At 43.1% G+C, this 24425-nt stretch overlaps 1 protein-coding gene across 1 annotated transcript; it reads right to left on the minus strand.

The window, feature by feature from the left end:
- Window positions 1-4027: 4027 nt before the first annotated feature.
- SH2D1B (SH2 domain containing 1B) lies at window positions 4028-24255 on the minus strand. The gene is made up of 4 exons (XM_008685723.2): window positions 24072-24255; window positions 9336-9399; window positions 7062-7227; window positions 4028-5471 (listed from the first exon to the last, which is right to left on the minus strand). The coding sequence occupies exons 1-4, from the start codon at window positions 24233-24235 to the stop codon at window positions 5434-5436; spliced, it is 432 nt and encodes a 143-aa protein (XP_008683945.2). The 5' UTR covers window positions 24236-24255; the 3' UTR covers window positions 4028-5433.
- Window positions 24256-24425: the final 170 nt, after the last annotated feature.

Here is a 24425-nt window from a genome sequence, read left to right on the forward strand (position 1 = left end):
CACCGCCTGAGCCACCCGGGCGCCCAATTGGTGCTTTATTATTATATTTCTAAAGCTCCTATATATTCCAGGAATTTGTGCTAATCAATTTGCATTCATTATCTCCCTTGTTTTTCTTGATAACCCTGTAAAGGAAGTCCTGTGAAGCCCATTTTTCAGATACAGTCTCTCACTGTGTTCCAAGAGAGTTGCACCCATGATCTCATTAATTCTCACATCTCTTGACATAGTTATTTCAGCCCCATTTTATAGATGGGTACACCGAGGTTGAGGCAGTGACAGCAGAGCCTGAATCCTAAAAACGCATGAAGGGCAGGGCAGGACCTGGAGGCCTAGGTCTCCAGGTGTTTTCTCTCCACATGGCTCTTCTGTTTCCATCACACCAGACTGATAAAAATCCTCAGGAAATGGTCATGGCCCAGAAATAACTTTTTGAGTTGGACCTTTTCCAGGGGTTCCAATGGACCTTTTCCATTGAACTCTGAAGATTCGTGCAGGATAGGAATTGAGAGACCCATTCACCAACCCCCCTCATTTTACGGAAGAGGAAAGAGCAAAGGCTGCATTTTTCCCGTGTTCTCCTGTACTGGCGTGGTCTCTGATTGCCCACGATACTCTCTGTGGCGAGAACTATTACCCCATTTTGCAGGGGAGGCTGACCAGAGGCTAAGCGAGTTTCGGCAACTTGCCCAAGGTCACTCTACCAGTAAGCGACAGAGCTGACACTAGTGCCGCTTGAAAATATTCGTTCACAAGGGTTTTGGGTAGAAATCTCTAGAATTTGCAAGATTTTCAGCCCCAAGCGGAAGTAACAATCCCACTTCTGCATTTCAAATTTCAAACTGCGGGTTGGGGGGGGGGCAGGCTGGCTTATACACTAATCCTGTTATTGACACTGGAGATTAAACATTTAAGTAAGAGGTATTATTCCGAGGAATGGTTCAGGTTTTAACAGCTACCAGGGTTCATCACCGAGCTTTTTTTTTTTTTTTTTTTGAACACATGCACACCATTTGTTTTCTTGGTTATTGTCTGACCTCTTGTGGCTTACTTTAGGCATTGCAGTTTCTGGTAACTAATTTTTGCAAAAGGTGGCTTTGTCTTGTTCCTAAGATCATTTCCTAAGAACAAATAGTATGTGGGGGAAAAAACCAAAAGAGATGGCCCTTCCTAACTAAGAATTCCAGTAAAAGAGAGAAAATAGAGGGGAGGATATCTTTGGAGAAAAAATGAAAATTTCCAGAAGTCCAGAAAGGTTAAAACAAAGAGAAAATGGCATATAGACTTTCAGACAGGATAGGGAAGGAAAAACTCACACTCAGACACATTACTGTGACATTGAAGACCGTAAAGACAGACCATCTTTAAAGTTCCCAGGAGGGGCGCCTGACTGGCTCGGTCGGTGGAGCGCATGACTCTTGATCTCTGGGGTTGAGTTTGAGCCCCACGTTGGGTGTGAAGATTACTGAAAAATAAAATGCTTTAAAAAATGATTTTACTTATCTGAGAGCACAAGCAGGGGGTGGGGGAAGGGCAGAAGGAGAGGCAGACTCTCTGTGGAACAGGGATCATGACCTGAGCTGAAGGCAAACGCTTAACTGAGCCACCCAGGCGCCCCTGAAAAATAAAATGTTAATAATAAAGTTTTCAGGGGGGGAAATGAGCTAATAAAGAGAATCGGATTGACATTAGACATCTCAATAAGAATACCAGGTACAAAATAATAATGGCTTAAGATTTTTGTATTGTTGAGGGTGTAGGAATAGATGATAATTCCAATTTTAGATAACAGAACATCAAGGGTGATGATGGCAACGGATGAGAAGTGAGAGTATGCTTAATGATAACAATCGAAATATTTTAAATATTGTAGAGAAAAACAAAAATACAGGTCTTAATAAGGTATGGGTGACCACCAAAAATGTCTTTAGGAGAAAATAGAGCCTTCAGATTAGCATAGGTGAACTTGATCTGTTTGCCAGAAAGCAGAAAAAGGAAACAAAATATGGTAAATGGAAAGACTGGAGTAAGATTTTTATCTTAGCTCAGGCTCCTGTAACAAAACACCATAAATCAGGTGGCTTAAACAACGAACATTTTATGAGACTTTATTTCTCACGGTTCCAGAGCCTGGGAAGTCCAAGATCAGGCGCCAGCAAGTTGGGTGTCTGGTGAGGGCCATTTCCAGGGGCGCAAACAGCCACCTTCCTACTGTGTCCCCACAAATCCTTTCTTGGTGCTTACACAGGAGAGAGACTCTGGTGTCTCTTCTCATAAGGGTCCTAATCGCGTCATGAGAGCACCACCGTCATGGATTTCTGTAAACCTAATTACTTCCCAGAGGCCCCGCCTCTAAACACCATTGCACTGGGGGGCAGAGCTTCAACATATGATGGGGGGCGAGGGACACAAACATTCAGCTCAGAACAATGGCAGACATAAACTCCAATAGAACAAATTGTAATAAATGTAAGCGTATTGAACTCACCAAACAAAAAGAATCTTAACAGATCCAGCAATATTTTGTCTACAGAAGACAGAGTTACCACAAAAGATATGAGAAAACTTGAAAACAAAGGGATGGGAAATTATATGCTAGGAAAGTATGAATGAAAAGAAAGCCAAAATAGCAATTTAAATATGAAGCAAAATAAAATTAAAGGCAAAAAAAAAGCACTTCATATAAAAGAAATAGATTAAGATGATTATAATTATAGAAAGATATACACCTAAAGGTATAACATTAAAGTTAAAACAGGAATGGCAGAACCATAGGGACAAATCTGTACACCAACTATTGTAATTAGAAGGTGAAACTATTATATATTGAGTTAAAATGAGAGACATTTCTCTTTCATAGGTCAAATAAGTGAAAAATCTATAAAAATATTTGTTTTACATGTTTTGTAATCTTAAATGCATAGTGTGGGTCTTGAGAATGAACTTTGAAATGAGTAGAACAATTCTCAAATGAAATATTCACAGAATGTTCACCAAGGAAGCCTCAGAAGTCAAGTCAAACCATGTTATCTAACCATAACGCTCTACAGTCTGAAATCAACACATAAATAAGAGCTGAAATGTATGTTTAAAAACAATTATGAACTACATTGTCCTTGATTGAAGAGGGCATTTTTATACAAATTAAAAATACTTTGACCTGAACAGCAATAAACAGTCCTCATGTTAAAATTTGTGGGATACCACTAAAATAGTACCATGAGCTAAAGTCATGGCATATATATATATTAGAAAATGTGAAAATAAGCCAGATAAACTTTAGAAAAACAAGTATAAAAAATCACTGAAATCAAGAATAGCAATCTAAAAACAAGATTAACAAAACTAAAAGCTGGCTCTGGGGCACCTGGGTAGCGCAGTCGTTAAGCATCTGCCTTCGGCTCGGGGCGTGATCCCGGTGTTCCGGGATCGAGTCCCACATCGGGCTCCTCCGCCGGAAGCCTGCTTCTTCCTCTCCCTCTCCCCCTGCTTATGTTCCCTCTCTCGCTGGCTGTCTCTCTGTCACATAAATAAATAAAATCTTAAAAAAAAAAAAAACTCAAAGCTGGCTCTAACAGGACTAGTAAGACGGATAAAATTGATTAATAAAAAAGGAAGGCAGGAGAGTGAAGAAGGAGGTATGACTACAGTCACAACAGAGTTTTAAAAATCATATGAACTATATGCCAATAATTGCAAAAGTTTGGATAAAATGGATAAATTCCTGGGAGAACAAAGAATGCCAAAACTGGCAAAAATAATCGAATATACCACTAAGCATTGAAGATATTTAAATAGTAATAAAAAATCCCCTCTCCTCTTCACCAGAGCTTTAAACTCATTTTTGTAAAAGAGTACTAATACATTTTCAAGCATCAGATCATCCTTACCTCACAAAGTTGTAGCAGAAAAGAGACAAAGGGGAAAGCCTGCTTCATTTACTTTATATGAATAGTGTACCCATGATACAGTAAATTATAGTTCTGCTTGGCTTATGAGCTTTAACACGAAAGTCTTAAATTGTTAACTTTCTAAATCCATCAGTTTATTGAAAATAATACAGCATGATCAAGTGAAGCAATGAAAAGGTGGTATAATATTAGCAGGTTTATTAATCTAATTCACGTCTATGATGGAATGAAGATAAAAGGAATGTGACTATTTCAGTAGTTGCAGAAACAAATCACTTAATAAATTTCAAGGCATTTTTTTTTAAGTTTACATAATCTCTACACCCAACATGGGGCTCAAACTCATGGCCCCAAGATATGAGCCGCACGCTTTTCTCAGTGAGCCAGTCAGGTGCCCCAAGATATTTCTGATGAAAACTAAAATAGTTGTCTTCAAGGCTACAACAAACATGGTACTGAAATGGAGAAAGTTTCTATACATTCCATGCAACACTGGGACCCGCACACGATTAAAATTTTTAACTAGCCAGAAAAACGCAAAGGACTTAGAACAAATTCAACAAACCCTTTGGGAATGTGGTTCTAGTCAAAATCCTGCGAATGGGCACAACTCTACGTAGCACACGTCTCCACATTGGAGAATATGAGGGAGACCCAACCATGCTTTGGTGGCACTTAAAATCTAGATGGGAACAGGAACCACACAAAGGAGAATATCTTCAAATAAAAGATATCACTGCGGTACAGAATTACATCCGTGCTGCTGAAGTGGTTGGTGCATAAACGAAATCGGGCAAAACCAGGGAGAAATTGTGGACGTGTCTGGCAAGAATATCAAGATTAGTAAGAAGGAGAAGAGCTAGAATGCAGGGGAGAAGGACAGGTGGGAGGTCAGGGCCCCCACCATGACCAAGACCGGGACAGGCCGGTGCAGAGACCATGAAGGCTGTTTGGAAGGCTGGGACTCAGAGCCACTCCCGGGTGCAGCTCCATGACCCCAGGACTCCTCCACTCCACCCGCCACATCCGGGCTCAGCAGAGCGGGAACTTGTGTTTGCTTTACAGATGAAGAAGTGGAGACCCCAGACAGGGGAGAGGTTTCTCCAAAGTCACAGAGCCACAGGACTGGAACTCAGGCTCAGAACTCATGGCCAAGCGTGCTCTCGTCTGTCTGAAGCTGTGCCTCCGATCGCCTGGTCTGCGGGAGGCCGTCAACTGTGATGTAATGCTGTCTTTACTAAGTCAAGGAGAATAGGTTCAGGCTGTCCTATTCCAAGCAAGAAGAGTGAGAGGGGGGAAGGAGTTTCCAAGCTGCTCGTGGTGTATGCATGGGAGGCAGGGATCTGGAGAGCGGTTTCTCTGAGGCTGGTGGACAGAACATCTTCAGTCACCCAGACCAGGAGAGTTTGAATTGTCCCCTAGAGCTCAGTCTTCCAGATCCACACCGGCAGGAGAGGCAGGGTTCCCAGTAAGAGCTGTCACCCCATCTCTACTCTAACTGCTTTGCTCAGTCTCTCTGTCTTCAAGGCAAGACCTCCACATAGTCGCTGTTACTGTTCTCTGGAGGGAAAAAAGCAGAAGACCAGCCGTGAGGCTCAACGCCCAGGAGTCACACGGACCAACCTCACTCAAAGGAAAGAAGACCTCTCTTCCCCAGGCAAGGATGACCTCGATGCCACATCAGAGTGACATCTTCAAGAGCTGGTGTGTCACAGGGAGCTCTCCTGGCAAAATAGGGGGTCTCTTTATAAGTTTAGGCATCCGAGTCTCCCACTCCAGATGCCTCCACTCACCAGCAGAAAGCCTGTGTCTCCCTCGGCATGAGAACTTCTGAAGCTTATTCTAAGGAGGCCAAGGGAAGGGGAGGAAGCCAGTGCGCTGAGGAGAGGATGTCTCCCCTTCAGTAGCTGAAGACTTGGAGTTACCTACCAGAGCTAATCAAGCACGGGCAGCCGGGATGGTAAGACTCCTGCCCAGTTCTTAGGAAAGATCTTGAAAGGACTCTCCCCTTGGCACTGGTGATTATTTTATCATTGCTGGACAGATACGACCACCGTCCCCACCAGCCTCAGCAACTCCTCCAGGTTTTCCTAAGGGCTGCGGCACATGACGTTCCTGGGTTTCTAGCTCTGCCCCCTTTGGGGCTTTTGTTCCTGTAAGTTTCGGTGGAATGGGGCCATGGGACTAAATCTGTAGGAAGTGACTTTGCGTGTACGTGGATGCACAGTCCTCGGCAGGGGGCGGGGGCAGAGGAGGGGTGGTTATTTTAATCATTAAAACCCATGCTTAGTTTTGCTGGGAGGTGAGAAGCTTGCCCTGGCAGCCCAGAGGGTGACTTAGACAGTAGAATGTGGGGAGACTGCAGGCTCCCTGGAACTCTGCCCTCTGCCCTTCTCCCTAGCCAGCGTGTCTCCCCCGAGTGCCCTCCGCCCAGCTACAGATAACTGAAATCCCTCTGCTTAGATACGTGACCACACATGCCACCGTTAGAAAACAGGAGTAAACCGTAAATGTCTCAGCAAATCCGTGTTCAATTCAAACCATGTTGTAACTGACAAATACTAGAGAGATGATTTTCTAAGGGCAGGTTTCAAGGGGAGTCATAAGTCACTGTGGCTGCTAGTGATACGATTTGAGAGGCCTCAGCGTAGATTCTCTGCACTCAAATTTACTAACCATCTCTCATTTTCCACCATGGCTTAATTCCGTTAGGGATATGTCTGAAATAATTTGTCCCCTAACACTAAATAAATGAATGCTCAGCAAATATTGAGCAAAATGTAACAGTATGGGCCTTGGGGAGGGCACTGAAGCAATTTTCTCATTTGAAAATTTTCTCTACTTGTCCGTCTATTCTCAAACCCGTGGTTCACACAAGGTCACAGGTTGAGTTTGAAGTCAGCTCTCCCAGAATGCCCGGGGACCACTCTTGCTCTTCTGACTAGCCAGGCAGAGCGCCCCATGCGTTGGCCACCTTCAGGGGCTCAAAGACGCTGCTTCCCACCAAGACTGACATTGCTTTTTTGTGGGCAAAGGCTTTTAGAGAGAAGACAGCAGAACACCGTGTGTATCTGTATAAATTCTACAAAGTCGGCCAGTGGAAGAAATGGGACTAAAGTTCCTGTCTGACCCCCATGTGAGAGTTTTTACCGTAAATACTATCCAACTTTATCTGTGATCTTCTCCATCTCGGGCAGAAGCTGGCTTGCTTCATCGGATGTCCAAGTTGAACCACCAGCCCTTGATCTGGTTTTTCGAATGTGGAGATCAATTCCTTTAGGTCTGTAAAGAGCCGTTTGGGAGCACCTTCCACGGTCTGCCAAAACACAAGAAGTTCACTCCTCACCTGTGTGCAATGTGACACATCTCAAAGCAGCGGTGTGAGCCCTCAGAGCAGGGCTGCCTCTGAGCTTGCAGACCCAAAACCAGCAGCGAGCAGATCATGCTTAAGAGCTGACACCACGCGAAATACACAGAAACCTTTGTTTTTAAGACCAGCCCCCGACTTGAGCTATTGCGAGTAAAGAGGATTCGTCATCAAGGGAGCCCACCTAGGTCTAGAGTACTGAGCGAGCCCCCATCCTTGGCAAGTGTGTCTGGGACAGTTCTGAGAGCTGTACTGCAGACGGTAGCCCACTGGGAGCTGATGCCAGACGCTGTGCCTGGTTTTCTCAATGATCCCTGGGGCTCTCCCATGGCTCCATGTCAGACTACAGAGAGGGGTGGAAACCAGAAGGTTCTCTGACATAGGGTGTGGTTAACCTCCATCAGACACGCAGGCTGACACTGAAGTCGGCTGCAGGAAGGTTCCATATAAAGTCATCACTTCAACCCTCACGACAGGCTCTGAGTGCATTGCTGTTCCTTGGTGAAATGCCCCTGTCCCAGTGATAACTGATTCCCATGCCTCTCTGTTCTGTCCAGACAAGAGACAAAACAGCGTATTAAGGAGTGACCGCAATTTCCCAAAGCATGCACAACAAAGGAAAGAGTTAATATAAGTTGCTTTTTAGAAAACATTTTATGTTGAAAAAGCTTCAGACTTGAAGTTGGGAACACACTTTTAAAATTTTTATATATATCCTTCACCAACACCCCAAATGCTTTTTTTAATTATTTCTTTTAATTTTTTTTATTTATTTGACAGAAAGAGAGAGAGAGCACAAGCAGGGGAAGTGGCAGGCAGAGGGAGAGGGAGAAGCAGATTCCCCACTGAGCAGGGAGCCCAATGCGGGGCTCTATCCCAGGACCCTGAGATCATGATCTGAGCCGAAGGCAGACACTTAACCAACTGAGCCACCCAGGTACCCCTTATACTCCAAATGTTAACTTTTATATTGTACATATTTGCTTTTCATTTTCTTTTTCTAAATGTACATGTGTATACACGTACAAACCTAGGGATACGTGTATATATCTTTTTAAAAAATATTTTGAGATTAAGTGCAGACATGATAGCTCTTTAACCCTAAATACATCAATATTTCCAAAAATATTGGAATAGTGAAATATTGAAATATTGGATATTACATGTCCACATTACAGTGATTAAAATGAGAAAATTAATCTTGATGTGATGCTACTTACTAATCTATAGACCTTATTCAAATTTTGTCAGTTGCCTCAATAATGTCCTTTGTAAGAAAAGAAAAATTATACACACACACACGTGTATATATATATATATATATATGCTTAAACATATACATGTGTGTGTGATGTGTGTGTGTGTGTATGTGTGTGTGTGTGTTTGGGGATCAGGGTATAGTCTAATTTCTTCTAGAAATTCACAATGAATATTAGCATATTGGAGATTCTGAGAAATCTGGCAGTGAAAAATCTGCTTGACCTTGTCTGCAAGTGTTTCAAAAAGATTATTTCAGGATTCTCTGTTAGTAAAGATTCAGTTAAACTTATTACACTCTACTTCCTAAGCCAGAAAAATTATTTCAGAACAAAAAGGATTTCCTGCTTAGTGCTCAGTAAACCAGAAAAATTAAAGAAACCCCTAAGACTGCCCATTGACTGATGCTTCCCTTTATATTTTCATACAACCGTGGAGATCACTTGTCTTCCTACGTGTTCAGACTTCTCCCCACCTTCCCATTCCAGCCCACCCAGGTCACTGTGTCTTCTAACTGAACAGTGGCCACGCCTGGAGTCCAGGCTGGTGCATTTGACCACTGGGGCAACCAGGGTAGTGTGCCTCTACACGTCTGAATAACAGCCTTGAGTATTCAAAAACTCTCCCTATTTCTCCCAGAGAAAGACAAGGTTTGCTATGGATCTGACTCTAACACTGTATGTTGCTTCTCTTTTTAAAATGCCTCTCCGTGGCCACATCTCAGGTTCGAGAGATGATTTCAGGTTCTTCTCCCCCAATCTTTTGTGGCTGCTGTTACAGGAGTTCTCATACATTCTTACCTGTATGTTGTAAAACCCATGTTTCTCTTTGAAGATTCGGTATGTGTAGACGAAATTTTTAAACCTGTGGAAAGATGACTGTGTGAATCGTAATGTTCTCATATGCAAAACCAGGTCACCTCTACCACTCTCTTTTCTGCGCATGCCTTTGGCAATCTTGGGTCCCCAAAAGAAACTGATAATTTCCAGGCATTCTCACCTGTGGGAATTTGAAAGAGACAAAGGCTTGGAAACGGGGACCCTTATTCTGATGGTGGAAGTCTGGGCTTGTAGCAAAGAGGATAAGGAAAGAGAATTTACTATTTCCATGGTCTTGGTACTTCTCTCTAGTTTTTTCAGTGAGCTCTAAGTTGATACAACATAAACACCATTGAGCCATCCCTGTATTGTTAACTAAATGACGTGTCATTGAATTTGATGGAGATAGTTAGTGTTAATTAAAACAGAGAACGTTGGGAATTTCGCCCAATGATGTATTGTGCTCTCCTTCTTCATTGGAACTGGTGCCACTGGCTAAGTTATCTAACCAGAATCTAGATAACAGACCCAATCCAGCAATTTCCCAAGCAAGACACGGCATACATACATTACCATATTTCTCCAATTCCAAGATGCCATTAATTGTAAGGGATCAATTTAACAACAGCTTCCCGGGAAGAAAATGGATACAGTAAATGTCTCTATCAACTGTTCAACACGTTCTGATTCCCCAGAAATACGAAAGTGTTAAAAAAAAGAGGGGCGCCTGGGTAGCACAGCGGTTAGGCATCTGCCTTCAGCTCAGGGCGTGATCCCGGCGTTATGGGATCGAGCCCCACATCAGGCTCCTCCGCTATGAGCCTGCTTCTTCCTCTCCCACTCCCCCTGCTTGTGTTCCCTCTCTCGCTGGCTGTCTCTATCTCTGTCGAATAAATAAATAAAATCTTTTAAAAAAAAAGTGTTAAAAAAAGAGAGAATGAAAGACATTGACATGAGGTTCAAATTACCTAACGATCGACCCCACCCCGTGCTTGCATCTAGGCCAAAGAATCATGTGACTGACTGGGAATTTAAAAAGCAATTTAGAGCTTTAAGGGACAGAAGATTTGATCACTGATTGTTGGAGGCTTTGGCAATTGACTTCAAATCCCAATCCTTTTTGTTCCTGAGGGGGGCATTCCTGAGGCCAGAATAAGCCAGTGGGTTCCCCTAAATCACATCACAAGTAACAAAACGTTTCACATGAGTCCTTGTCCACATGTGATACAGTGTCCCACATCTGGGAAGAGGTCTCAAAAGGTTCTTTTCACAGAGGTAGCATTCAAGTTGGGATCCAAACGGAGTCCATACGTTGTATTTGGCCAATCACATTGTTCTTTGAAACACAGCTATCGTATGTTGAATTCTGAAATGACTTCACTTTTAATTACATTGTTGCATTATCAGCTAAGAAAAACTCCACCAGAGGAACACGAAAGACTAAAAACAAACGGAGCTTCTATGTTACCTAGTCTAAAAGCCATATACTTCAAGTTCTAAAGACAGACTTTGCTCAAATATGAACTTTTTTCTTTTTTTTTAAAGATTTTATTTATTTATTGGAGAGTGAGAGAGAGCACAATCAGAGGGAGCAGCAGAGGGAGAGGGAGAAGCAGACTCCCCACTGAGCAGAGAGCCCCATGCAGGGCTCGATCCCAGGACCCTGGGATCATGACCTGAGCCAAAGGCAGACGCTTCACCGAAAGCCACCCAGGTGCCCCAAATATGATCTTTCTCTTTGCAAAGCATTTAAAATGAAATAACAAGCCACGTTGCAACAGTGCTTTGCAAAGAAATCAATTTATTGAACTTGTGATAGCTATGTGCCTTTATTTTGGAATGTTTAGGGGGAAAAGACTCTGTAAGAGATTATGCAGCAGTGAGATGAGTATCTCCTTTATAGGACTACAGTGTCATTGGGTAAACATAAAAACTTATTTTTAATATCCCCTGTTCCAATTATTATTTTATAAACACCACTTATAAAATTCATAAAAGAAACAGGGTTTTTCAGCATGCATTTGCACTAAACATGCATAAAAAGACCATGCTTACCCCAGGTCTTCGCCCCATCACCAATGGTGACGGAGGAGCCCTCTCTAACCAATGCTCACAGTTTTGCCTCCACTCTGCCTTGAACCTCCCGGGCTACTCTCATCATACCCTCCAACCCTGTTGTCATCATTACAAGAGCCCCAGTCTTATAGGTTCTGAACCTGTTCTCTGAACATCCCTGTCACCTTCTTGCTCTAAGAGAAACCTGGCTCTGCCCCAGGACTCCACCACCCCTGCCGCATGTCCAAGGCTGCTTCTTTCTCCCGAAGCCCCCTCCCAGCAGGGCCTGGAGGGGAGGCCAGTATTCTTGTTGTCAGGGCTCTTCTGGGTTGTCACCCTCCTTCCTCCAAACCCAGTGCTTTTCATGGCATTAGATGACGTCACCTACGACCCCTCCCCCTGCAGCGGCTCCCGGCCCGGCTCATCGCCACTCATTTCTCTAGGGTCCAGCTCTTAGCTCACGGTCACTGTCTTCAGTGCTCCTCCTGCCTAAATCTCCAGCGATTGCGGTTCACGTGTACACTACCCTCCGACACACCAGGTCCTCAGGTCCTCCAACTCTTCTCCAGTGGGCTCGTCCTGCACCTACATCAGCCCCTCACTCTGTGTTCATAACCAGGACTGTGGGGCCCAGCGCAAAATGAAAATACAGCCAGAGCCCAGGCCCTGGCTGGCTCAGTCAGTTAGGCGTCTGACTTTGGCTCAGGTCGTGATCCCAGGGTCCTGGGATCGAGCGTCGCATTGGGCTCCCTGCTTAGCAGGGAGTCTGCTTCTCCCTCTGCTCTTCCCCCCCATGTTCTCTCTCTCTCTCTAACAGATAAAATCTTAAAAAAAAAAAAAAGGATGCACTTAAAAAATAAAACAAAGCAATAAAAACCCCAAACAGTTAGAAATTTTGAGGTGGGGACAGCGGAGTATTGAACCAAGTGCAGGGCCCTATGAACGCCGGGCTCTGGGCAACTGCGTGGGTTGCAAGTCATGAAGCCAGCCTGCTTATAACTTTGAACTTGTGATTGCTCATAACTGCAACCCTTTCATACTGTGAATTTCACACATCCCACTCTTGGGCCCCGACTGCCAGATCCTTCCCTCTATTCGCTGACCCCATCAGTGCCTTGACCACGGAGGCTCACATACTCGCCTTTATAACCATGCAAGAACTTTTCATGCCGCTCTCTGGAACTAATCCCTCTTCTGCTGGAGGCCACCCATTGTCATCTATTCAAGGACATAGTTCTAGCAATTTTTTCCTCTCTCTCTGATGTCATTAATTACTGTTCTTTACACAACAGCCAGAGTGGCCCTTATTTGAAAAAGGGAATCAGATGTTTTTTGACTTACAGAGCTTTATTAACTTTTCCCACTTGTGCGAAAGATTTTCCCAGACAGATAAATAGCATAAATATTTGTAATCTACTTGCATTCGATCTGCTTTTGATTTCAGCATAATGTATTTTGTCATCGATTCTTATTTCTTCTAATGTTTAAGAAGTGCCTTCAAGTGGTGTGCCCCCCGAAATGTGAGTCGGGTCATGTCCCTCCTCCGCAAAAAAATATGCTCAATTTTTTTTAAGTTTTACTTGTAAGTAATCTCTACAACCAACATGGGACTCGAACTCACAACCCTGAGATCAAGCGTTGCATGCTCTTCCAACTGAGCCAGCCAGGCGCCCAAAATCTGGTCAATTTTGAATAAGAAAAATAAGATTGGTGTGGGGGGGGAGGGGATGGTAGGGGGTATTTCTGTCTTAACACGTCTCAAATCTTCTTACAAAGCGATAATTAAGACAGCGAGAACTAGTTCCAGGGTAGAAAAGATATTAATGGGATAAAATAGAGAGCCCAGAAACAGATCCGTATACATCTGAAAACTTTGTATTTGACAGAGCTAACACAGCAGATCAGTGAGGAGGGATGGACTATTTGTTACATGGTAATGGTAATGTCTTTTTTTTTTTTTTTTGACAGAGATAGAGACAGCCAGCGAGAGAGGGAACACAAGCAGGGGGAGTGGGAGAGGAAGAAGCAGGCTCATAGCGGAGGAGCCTGATGTGGGGCTCGATCCCATGATGGCGGGATCACGCCCTGAGCTGAAGGCAGACGCGTAACCGCTGTGCCACCCAGGCGCCCCCATTAATGTGGAAATAAATAAAATCGGATCCCTACTTCACCTTCTAATTGAAGACCTAACTGTGAATGAACAAAACAGTGAGCTTAGGAGAAGAAAGTATAAGTGAACAACTTCATGACCTTGAGTTAAGGAAGGAGCTCTTACATCACAAAAAGTGCAAGCCCTAGGAAAAGATTAATAAACTCACTATATTAAAATTAAGACTTCCAATTATCAAAATACATTATTAACAAAGTGAGAAAGTCCACAGACGGGGAGAAGATCACCGCAGCACTACTGTATGATAAGAACACTAATGTACCATAAAAAAGGCTAATGAAATGTCCGTAAACATATGAAAAGATGTTTCACCATCAATCAGGGAAATACAGGTCAAACCACAATTAGATATCATTTCATACCAGATTGGCAAAGACATGAGAGTTTACTCATGGAAAATATGGGCTGTGATGTGAAGCCATAGAAAGTTCTACCTACAACTAATGGGGTTGTAAGGTAATTAGATACAATGTCTTGGAGAACAATTTGGCAAAGTTCAGTAAAGCAGAAATGCATACAATCTGTAAGCCCAAGTGCGTGCTGTTTGAGATTGGCAATATTGGCACAACACTGACAACGCCAATATTATATCATTTATTAAAAAAGCGAGGATCACAGACACTAAATATTTAATACATTCAAATACCTTTATAATCTATAACTCATAAATATATGATAAAATATTAAGTAAAAGTATAAATTAATGAAAACAAGATAAATAGATATTTTCTAATATAAACTATCATTAGATTAGATTAATTGGGGCAGCTGGGTGGCTCAGTGGGTTCAGCGTCCAACTCTCGGTTTCAGTTCAGGTAGTGATTCCCAGAGTCTTGGGACTGGAGCCCCATGTCAGGCTCCAAGCTCAGTGCAGGGTCTGCTTAAGATCTCTCTCCCTTTCCCGCTGCCCTTCCCCCACCTCTCNNTTCCCTCAAATAAATAAATAAATAATAAAATCAATTAATTGACATGTAGTATTCAAAAAAAACCAAACACTCCAAACACTCCAAACCTTATTAAATTTTCGTTAATAATGAAAAATTTAAAGTAAAATAGGTTTCTTTAGTACAATTTTGACGTGAAAAAAGGGAAGGAGAGAGGTAGGGATGAAGGGACGGGGAGGGAAGAAGGCAGGGAGGGAAGGTGAATCAGGGGGGTCATCACTGAGTTCTGAGGATTTTTTATGCAAATGTTTCCATCCATTGGAAAAGCATTGTCTGTTGACACCGTTGGGGAATGCTGAGGCCATAAAATTTAAGCTAATGCTGAACACTTTCCTTTGATTTGTTCACCTTCAATCTCCTCCTTTGTTCTGCAACTTTAAAAAAACCTGTTTTGAACCTTTTGGATCTTTATAGGAGTTGATATCTTTTTACTGAAAGCGGAGTTCTCCGCTTAAGCGTGAGTCACGTCAGCGGTTATGTTTCTAGGATTCCACCTGCTCACCGACCGCTCTGGCGCGGTCTTTATCCAAACACAGGAACAAAGCAAACAGTTGAAAAGGGTTCAATTTTCATTTCCGTGTCGCTGACATACAGTGTTCTATTAGTTTCAGGGGCACAGTATAGAGACTCACCACTCCCACGCATCCCCTGGCACTCATCGGGACAAGCGCCCTCCTTCATCCCCATCACCTGTTCCCCCCCCACCCACCCACCTCCCCTCTGGGGGCCAGCAGTGCGTTCTCTAGAGTGAAGAGTCTGTTTCTTGGTGTGTCTCTTTTTTCCCTTGGTTCGTTTGTTTTGTTTCCTAAATTCCACATATGAATGAAATGAAATCATATGCCCACGAGATTGCTCACAGACATTCACGCCAGTCTCAGCTGCCATCGTTCTGGTTGAGCCACCAGACTGTGATGTCTCCCTGGGACGGATACTACTCAGCAGTGAAAGGAGCGAACTCTGGCACATGTAACCCAACGGATGAATCTCCAAGTAATTATTCTGGATGAAAGAAGTCAGGCAAAAGGGGCTACTACTCTATGTTTGATTTACATTAAATTCTGGAAAATACACAGGATCCTCTAGTGCCAGGAAGCAGATGACGGTGCTCTGGGGCGTGGGTGGGAGGTGTGGCAAGGGGAGATCACAAAGGCGCACAAGGGAGTTTTGGAGGTGATGGAAATGTTCATTATTTGGGCGGTGGTGATGGTTTCATGAGTGTATGCAAATGTCAAAATTCATGAAATCGTACACTTCATTTTATATCAATGATACCTCAATAAAGCTATAAAGATCATGACATAAAAAGGTATATCAATAGAATTTATATTTGCTCTAATATAGAAACCGAATTTAAGTTCATTTTACATATATGACTCTTTTCATGGTTAGTCTTGGCCTTAGAAGAAAAATATTTCCTGTATTTGCTGTCAGGTACTTAGTAAACATGCGGTGGCTTGACCTCCAGCCTGAGAGTGACCCACAGTGGAGGACTGCTCTGGACGTGACAACAAGGAAGGAGATCCAGACAGGCACTCGATCATTTCTAAGGTTTATAATACCTGGTGTATTGAAATGCCTACTTTCTTCCTATCCCGTGGAAATCTTCGACCCCATTTAAGATGTGAGAAAACACAGGGCTTACAAAGACCATTTTTAAATCTTTGGCATTACCTTTCAGTTGAGACGAAAATTTTCAGCGGGAGAAGGTCAGAATAGGGGCACCTGGGTGGCTCAGTCAGTTAAGCATCTGACTTCAGCTCAGGTCATGATCTCAGGGTCCTGGGATCGAGCCTGCTCAGGGGGGAGCCTGCTTCTCCCTCTCCCCTTGTCCCTCCCCTGCTTGTGCACTCTCTCTCTCAAATAAATAAATAAATAAATAAAATCTTTTAAAAAGAAAGAAAAGGTCAGAATATAGGTTTTCTGAGCTTCTGCCTATCTTTGAACTGTTTTACTCTTTTCAACAGGTTTAGCCTTATAAATGGCCATCAGATGAGGCGCTGTGCAAGGGTCTCTGTTCTTGCTCTATTCATGACAAATCCATAATTAGCAGGCGGTCTCATGCTGTGACCAGTGTGACAGGGAAACTTCTTCACTTTCGAGTTTATAGTTTTATTTTAAACCAAACTTTGAAAGGTCAGTTGAAGGAAATGGAATTGACTGCCCTATGATGTCAACTAGGTCTATTCTGCATTTCTCCGTGCCTTGACGCAAGTGTGAAACGCACGTCAATGGAGAGTGCTTTAAGACTTTTGACTTCCGGACTTCTCACTTGTCTTGATTGGACTGTGCCTGCCTTGGTACAACCTTTTGTGGCGCTAACTTGTCAGTGTGTGTTAAAATGTTAAAAATTCTAGGATTTTATCTTAAGGAGAGAATTGGGCAAACTTTCAAAGATGTAGGCACAAAAATGTTAATTGTCTCAAATTACATGGGTCCATTGGACCAAAGTGGAAATAACCTGAATGTATGATTATGTACCAATTATGATAGATCTGATCAATAAAGTAATAAGCGATCATGAAAAGATGATGCGTATTGGCTTTCTTTGATGTGGAAAGATACCAACAATGCATTGACAAAAACAGTTCGCAAACCATCACGTGTAACGAACCATGTGTGTACCCAAATATATTTCCTTAGACACGCACGGGCGTAGAGTGCAGTCTGGAGCCATGTGTACTGAAATATTAGAAATGGTAATTTCCATGTGGTGAATTGAGAACATTTCTGCTTTCTTTTTTAGACCTTTCTCTCCAATAGATTTTTCTAAAATAATAAAAACGTTTGAAATATCTTTTTCTCTGCAAGTTCTAGAGTCTTTCCAAAGATCTCAGAATCTGAGAGACTCCTCCCCCTTTCCCCCCAGGTGTCTCCCACTCCTCCTTCCTATTGCTGTGTCCTCCTCAGTGAGGGCAGGTAGTAAGTCAAGGCCCAGAATCTTCTTCTCACCTGCGGCCTTCCGCTGGCTACAGAAAGTCCCTCCTGTCCCCTCAGGCCCACAGCTGCGGCCCTTGAATCTCCCCACATCTACTCTATTTTGACTCTACTGATTCTAAAAGCAGACCCAGTTTCAGCTTCTCACACTCACAAAGTCACATTGCACAGAGAGTGGTTTGGCCCATTGGCGTTTTCTATCAGGCTCTGCAATCAAGTCACATTTCCTGTCCACATTTACCGCAGAGCTTTCTGCTCAATACTTTGTGCTGCTGGGCCAACTCTCCATGTGACTCTTTCTAAACTTCCCCATCATGTTTTTGTTTAGGTCTGCGAAAGCATGGAAGTTGAGATGTTACCATTCTAACGCAGCAGAGAAGAAGGGGCCGCCCAGGTTTCGGAAGCAGAATGGCAAGACCGCGCAGATCAGGGTCTGCTGTCAAGCCCTCGAGTCCCCTGCTTGAATACTTCATAACACAGTTCCAAGGTGACTACCTGGAACATGTTTCAATGGCACTGGGGACATTGGTAAGAGGAGGCATAATGACATGTTGACAAGTTGGGCTTGGACAAGTTATTTAATAAGCTCCCGTTTCTTTCCCCACAAATTAGGGATAATGTCACCTACTAGAAATGGCTTTGCAAAGGGTAGAGGAGATAAGGAATGTGACATGCCAACCACAATGTTTGGCTCATAGAAAGCACTTTCATAGTGGCTGCGAATGCATTGATGCAGAAAATAAGCTAATTCTTGTGTTGTGCATCGTGTTGGCTTTGCTCACTGAGGTTGTGTATTGAAGCATGAATTGCTTTGTGTGACCTCCTCAGAGGACCCTTCCTGTACCCAACTGGAAGTAGCCTCTCTATCCCTCCCTATACTATAACCGTGTTTGGTTTTCATCATATCGTCTCCTCTGGCTGGACTGTGTGTTCATGAGGGCAAGACCGATGCCTGTAATGTTCATCACTATTTCACCAGTGCCTAGAACCGTGTCTGGAACATAAGAGGCGCTTGGTATATGCTTGTTGAATGAATACATAAAGGTTCTATTATTTATCCTCCAAATCTCAGTTCCGTCAAGGCTCTCCACACCTCATTGTGGGTCCCTTCTTGCTCTCAGTTCCCATACGCCCCAATGGGAGTGTAGTCATCAGCACACACTCCACAGTACTCCCCCCCCCATTTATTTCTTTATTTTCCCCACTAGGCTTTGAGCTGTGTTGAAGGCACCAATTGAGTGCCTAGCATAATGCCTGGCATATAAGAGACTTCCAATACTTGTTGAACAACTAGAATTGAATGGTTTGTACTGATCTGTGTGATAATAAAATTTCACAAAGATCATGATAAGGCCCCTTTCAATGGGGGCCATTTGACCCGAGCCTTAAGCTTGAGGATACCTGAAATGTGTCTGCCTTTCAGGGACATGGGCAGGGAAGAGGGTGAGGACTGATTATGGGCAGGTGCCCCCCAAATATGTATTCTTCCCTCTTTATTGGATTTTAATATTATTTTTTATGTTCCTTGGTGCCTTTCATTTTAGAAGAACATACAAGCTGGGTTGATACTCCACGAAACAGTTGAAAAGAAATGTTGATTTTTAAAGAGAATCCCAGTAGAGACTACCTACCCTGAGATCTGGATCAAAGTCTTCCTATCTCAATGACATCCCTTGCACCTTCTTTTCCCATTCCCACTGCTTGCCACCCCCCAACGCTAATTCCTCACCATCTCCCCACCATCTCCCATAGACCCAACAGTCTCAACCGCCATCATCAGATGGGGCATCCTCCATGTATCAGATTGGAATTCCTAAGACTCTGGTTGGAAGTTTGGAGGGTTCCAGTCTTACCAGTTTCCTGCTTGGAAACCATCTACATCTCCCAGCTATCTATGGGCTCATTCTTCTCAGACCCCATAATATCCCAAACGTACTTTTCCAAAAGCTGGTTTCCAAGCCACCTTTCAGGAACCTGTATGAGTCAGATGTGTTTTAAAACATCCTACCTCGAGACCTCTGTTTCTGCCCCCTGCCCTCCCTGACATGCCTTCCATCTCATTTCCATGTAATCAAATCTTACCACTCTTCCAGGTCCCAGCTCAAATACCATCTCCTCTAAGAAGACTCTCCTGCTTATATTTTCTGCCCTTCAATTTGCATAAAATTATCTGTTCTTAAATTTATACTTTACCCTTTTTTAATTTATTTACATGCTTTGGATCTCCTTGAAAAAAAATTGCAGGTTCCCTATTGGAATCTCCCTAGGCCCTACCATAGTGTTTGAATATATAGCAGGATAGATATACTTTTTTATATACTTTTTTCATTATAAAAGTCATACTTGCACATGTAAAACACTTAAGCAGTACAAAGTTATCAAATGAATAAAATCCACAACTTTTCCTCTAAGTCATTCTTTCTCAATTTCCCAGCTGTAACCACTATGACAAGTTTCTTATATACCTTCTGGAAATTGTGTAGGAATATACAAGGATCCAGGCATACATTTTTTTTTTTTTACACAAATGGGATCATGCTTTGCATCTTGCCTTTTTCTTACCATAGATATTGGAGGTTTTTTCATACCATATATGGATTTACCCAATCTTATTAATCAATTTGCACATACTCATGCTGTCATAAGTAAGATAAGATAAGCTATTATTAGGTCATATAAGGTAGGTGTTTAAAAAAAATAGGTATTTAAAGAAAATTTAAGTAATCTCTATACTTGGGGCACCCGGGTGGCTCAGTCAGTTGAAGGGTGGCCTTCAGCTCAGGTCATGAGCCCAGGGTCCCTGTCGAGCCCCATGTCGGGCTCCCTGCTCAGCAAGGAGTCTGCTTCTCCCTCTCCTGCTCCCCTGCTTGTGCTCAGTCTCTATCTCTCTCTCTCTGTCAAATAAATAAGTAAAATCTTAAAAAAAAATAATCTTTACACCCGATGGGGGCTTGAACTCACAACCCCAAGATCAAGAGTTGCACTCTCTACCAACTGAGCCAGCCAGGGTAGGCTTATTTATTCACTAATAAGTGAATTTTAGGTCAAAGTTTCCATCCATGCATTTTATGTTTGGGCCACGTTACCATCCGAAGAGACTGTGTTCACCTGTGTGGGGGGGTCTGCTTCCCGACACCCTAACTTCGTCTGGGTATTTGCATACTTTATGTTTGCCTATTGAACAAGTAAAAATAGTATCTCATTATTCTTCCAGTTTCTATTTCTTTAGTTATGAGTGAGATCTAGCATTTCTCCTTCTTTCTTTTTCACACTTCTGTTTCCAAAAATCTCCTTCTCTTTCCCTTTACCTAGTTTTGTGTTGATTTTTAAAACCACTCATTCACTCGTCCTGTCAGTTTGCCGATAGTCTTTCAAGTTGTTTTTATCAGCAGGTTTTTAAAATAGTGGTCAGATTCATTAGACTTTTCTTTTTCGTCTTCTGGGCTTTACATCCTGCTTAGAAGGGCCCTTCTCAACCCCAGGCATATATTTTAAAAGTTCATTGTTTCTTCCTAGTATGTGTGGTTTCATGTTTAAAAAAAAAAAACAAACTTACACATTAGAACCACTTTGAATTAGTTTTACTTCAAGAAGAAAGGAATTCAGGTGTATTTTTTTTTTTTAGATAACCAGTCAAGCACCGCAACATCATTCATGGTTGTTCACCATCATTGATGTGAAATACTCTTTTCATCATATGCTTAATTCCTATGTAATTGGCCTTACTTCTACCAGACTCTGTATTCTATTCCATTGATCTGTCAGCACCAAACTCCTTTTTTTTTTTGAAGTTTTTTTAAAGATTTTATTTATTTATTTGACAGAGAGAGAGAGCATAAGCAGGCAGAGTGGAAGGCAGAGGGAGAGGGAGAAACAGACTCCCCGCTGAGCAGGGAGCCCAATGCAGGGCTCGATCTCAGAAACTTGGAATCATGACCTGAGCCGAAGGCAGATGCTTCACCGACTGAGCCACCCCAGCGCCCTTAAGATTTTAAGTAATCTCCACACGTCACGTGGGACTCCAGCCTACAACCCCCCCAGCTCAAGAGTCACAGGCTCCACTGACTGAGCCAGCCAGGCGCCTCTAATCCCCTTTTTTTAAACAAAAAATTTTTTGGCTATTCTAGCAGGTTCCTTGTGCTCCATGTCCCACCTGAGTAAGCTTTATGATCCTTGAGAGAAACCTTTAAAAATTCTGTTATTTTTTTTTTACTGGAAACGTACCGAATTTATAGAATGCGGTAAACTGATATGCTTCCAAATTGAGTCCCTAATTTCATGTACATCTTCTAGCGAGTTCCCCAGTAGGTACTGAAGTTTTTTTCATAGAAACCTTACACATTTCATATCACATTTATTCCTGAGTATTATTTTTTTGCTAATGTAAATGACCTGTTTTATTATATATTCTTCCTGGTTACCGTTTTTTTTTTTAAATGAAATGCTATTGATTTTAATTTCAATTTTATAAGCAGATACTATTATTGAATTTTCTTGAATTTACTTTTTTAGGTTTTTTTCAATTAAATCTTAGATTTCGCAGGCATAAAATCATGTCAACTGCAAATAACAATAATTTTGCATCTTCCTTTTCAATTTTTATCTTTATTTCTTTTGGCTAATTACACTTGCTCGTATCTCTTGGAAAATGTTCCCTAGTAGTGCTGGTATGAGAATCACCGGCTCCTTCATGATTTTAGCAGCAATTCTCCTATGCTTCACCTGGCCTTTGGTGAAGAAAGTATCCATCTGGGACACCTGGGTAGCTCAGTCAGCTAAGCTGCTACCTGTGGCTCAGGTCATGATCCCAGGGTCCTGAGATCGAGTCCTGCATAGGGCTCCTTGCTACTCGGGGAGCCCACTTCTCCCTCCGCCTGCCACTCCCCCTGCTTGTGCTCCCTCTCTGTCTCTCTCTCCCTCTCTCTGACAAATAAATAAATAAAATAAAATAAAAAAGAAAGTATCTATCTAGCTTTGTATGGCATGCATGTGTGTGTATTTAATTGAGGGATCGATGTTGAATTTTCGCTAACACCTTTTAAGCAAATTTGACCAAGTTATGCAGTTCGTCAAGTCTGATCTACTAATACGTAATTAAACTACTAATTTACCCAACTTGGAACCATCCTTGACTTCTTGGAACGGACCGAACTTGAACATAGTGTATTTTCTCCTTTAATGTGTTACTGGCTTCTGTCTTGTTAGTAGTTTCTTAAAAATGGATATTAATTGAAATTGCAATTGGTCTATAGTTTTCTTTTGTGATGTGTCCTTTTTGGGGGAAAAAAAGGTTTTACCTTCATACATAGAAACTGGGGGAAAAACAGGGAACAGAAGACAAACAACTCAAGCTAAAAATGGGTAAATAATGTAATTGTGCAACTCTCAGAAGTAGGATTACCAACAGCTGAAAAATGTATGAAAACACTCTCGTCATCCCTGGTAATGTGAAAATTCTAGCTGCTGACCCCTCTGGGCTATCTTTCTTTTACCTGCATCCCTGGTATCACATAACAAAGAAAGAGATCTCTGTCTACTGTGTCAGTCACGACAGTCCCTTTTGTCCTCACTCTCAGGGGCACTGAGGCATATCTGTAGACACACTTGGGTTTTAATTCCTCTAGCAGGTAGAAGGAACATTTCAGTGATCTCTCCAAAGAGAATGTTTAAAGAGAGTAGTTTCCTACTGATATCTGTTCAGGATTGTTTTCTTTCTTTCTTTCTTTCTTTCTTTCTTTCTTTCTTTCTTTCTTTCTTTCTCTTTCTCTCTCTTTCTTTCTTTCTTTCTTTTTTTAAGATTTTATTTATTTGAGAGAGAGAGAGACAGTGCACGAGGGGGAAAGGAGCAGAGGGAGAAGGAGAAGCAGACTCCTGGCTGAGCAGCGAGCCAGATGTGGGCCTCGATCCCAGGACCCCAGGATCATGACCTGACCTGAAGGCAGAGGCTTCACGGACTGAGCCCCCTGGTGCCCCCCAGGATTGCTTTCTAAACGGGACTAAACAAGCTACAGCAGCTTCATAGGGAACTCCCTGGCAATGCCAGATGAATTTTAACACAAGCAAGTCATTTGAGAAATCGGGTCTCTGTTTCTTCATCTAGAAAATGCTTATGCCGGCCTTGATAGGCTATAAGAAGGATGAAAGGAAACGATGCATGTTGAAGCTCTTTACAAATCTAACAAAATTCGGAATCATACTTTAAGTGTCACAGGTGGAGGCGGCGGAACACGTGTGCACACTTAGTCTCTCGCATTGAAATTTCATAAAGGACGTCTGGCCTCTTCCATAGCAACTGAGCCGACCTGTCCAGGAAAGGGCCCTTCTCCCCGGCACCTTGCCTGTCTCCCCCTCACCTCCATGCTTCCTGGAGCCCTTCCCTTCATAGCCCCCCACCCCCGCGGCTGCAGAGGGTTCTGCTGGGGTGGCATTTGCTCCGGGGAGAGAAGGGCAGGGGGCAGAGCTGGGACAGACACACCCCTCGCATGCTGGTCAAGCAGGGCCTGCTTTGCTCACTGGGGCTGCAAGGTCAGAGGGAAATACAACCCCTCGGGCATCCAGCTGTCAGGACCCCACTCAGGGTAAGGTTCCCGATATATGGAAGCCAAGACTACTCACGAGACACACAGGCACAGAACCCCGGGCATGGACTCGCTGTCCCTCAGCAGGAAGTTGCCGTCTCTGCCGTTCTCCAGCAGCAGGGTCTCGCAGTCTTTCTTGGACAGAGGGCCATGGTAATAGGGCAGATCCACGGAGGGTCTTTGGGGAACCCTGTAATCCATCCCCAGGTCCGGGCCGGCTCCTTGGAGGGAACTGGACGAAGGGGCCTAAGGCAGCTTGTGGAAGCTCGCGGTCCGCTGGCTGGTGGGGGTGAGGCGAGGCGGGTCTGCGGGACGCAGGCAGTTTTGCAAGATTCAGGAAATGAGAAGGGTGGGGTGGTGAAGTGACCACACGTGTCAGCTGTGAATGACC

The sequence above is a fragment of the Ursus maritimus genome, unplaced genomic scaffold (genome assembly GCF_017311325.1).
Source record: "Ursus maritimus isolate PB19 unplaced genomic scaffold, ASM1731132v1 scaffold_2, whole genome shotgun sequence".
In the NCBI taxonomy this organism is placed as follows: Eukaryota; Metazoa; Chordata; class Mammalia; order Carnivora; family Ursidae; genus Ursus; species Ursus maritimus.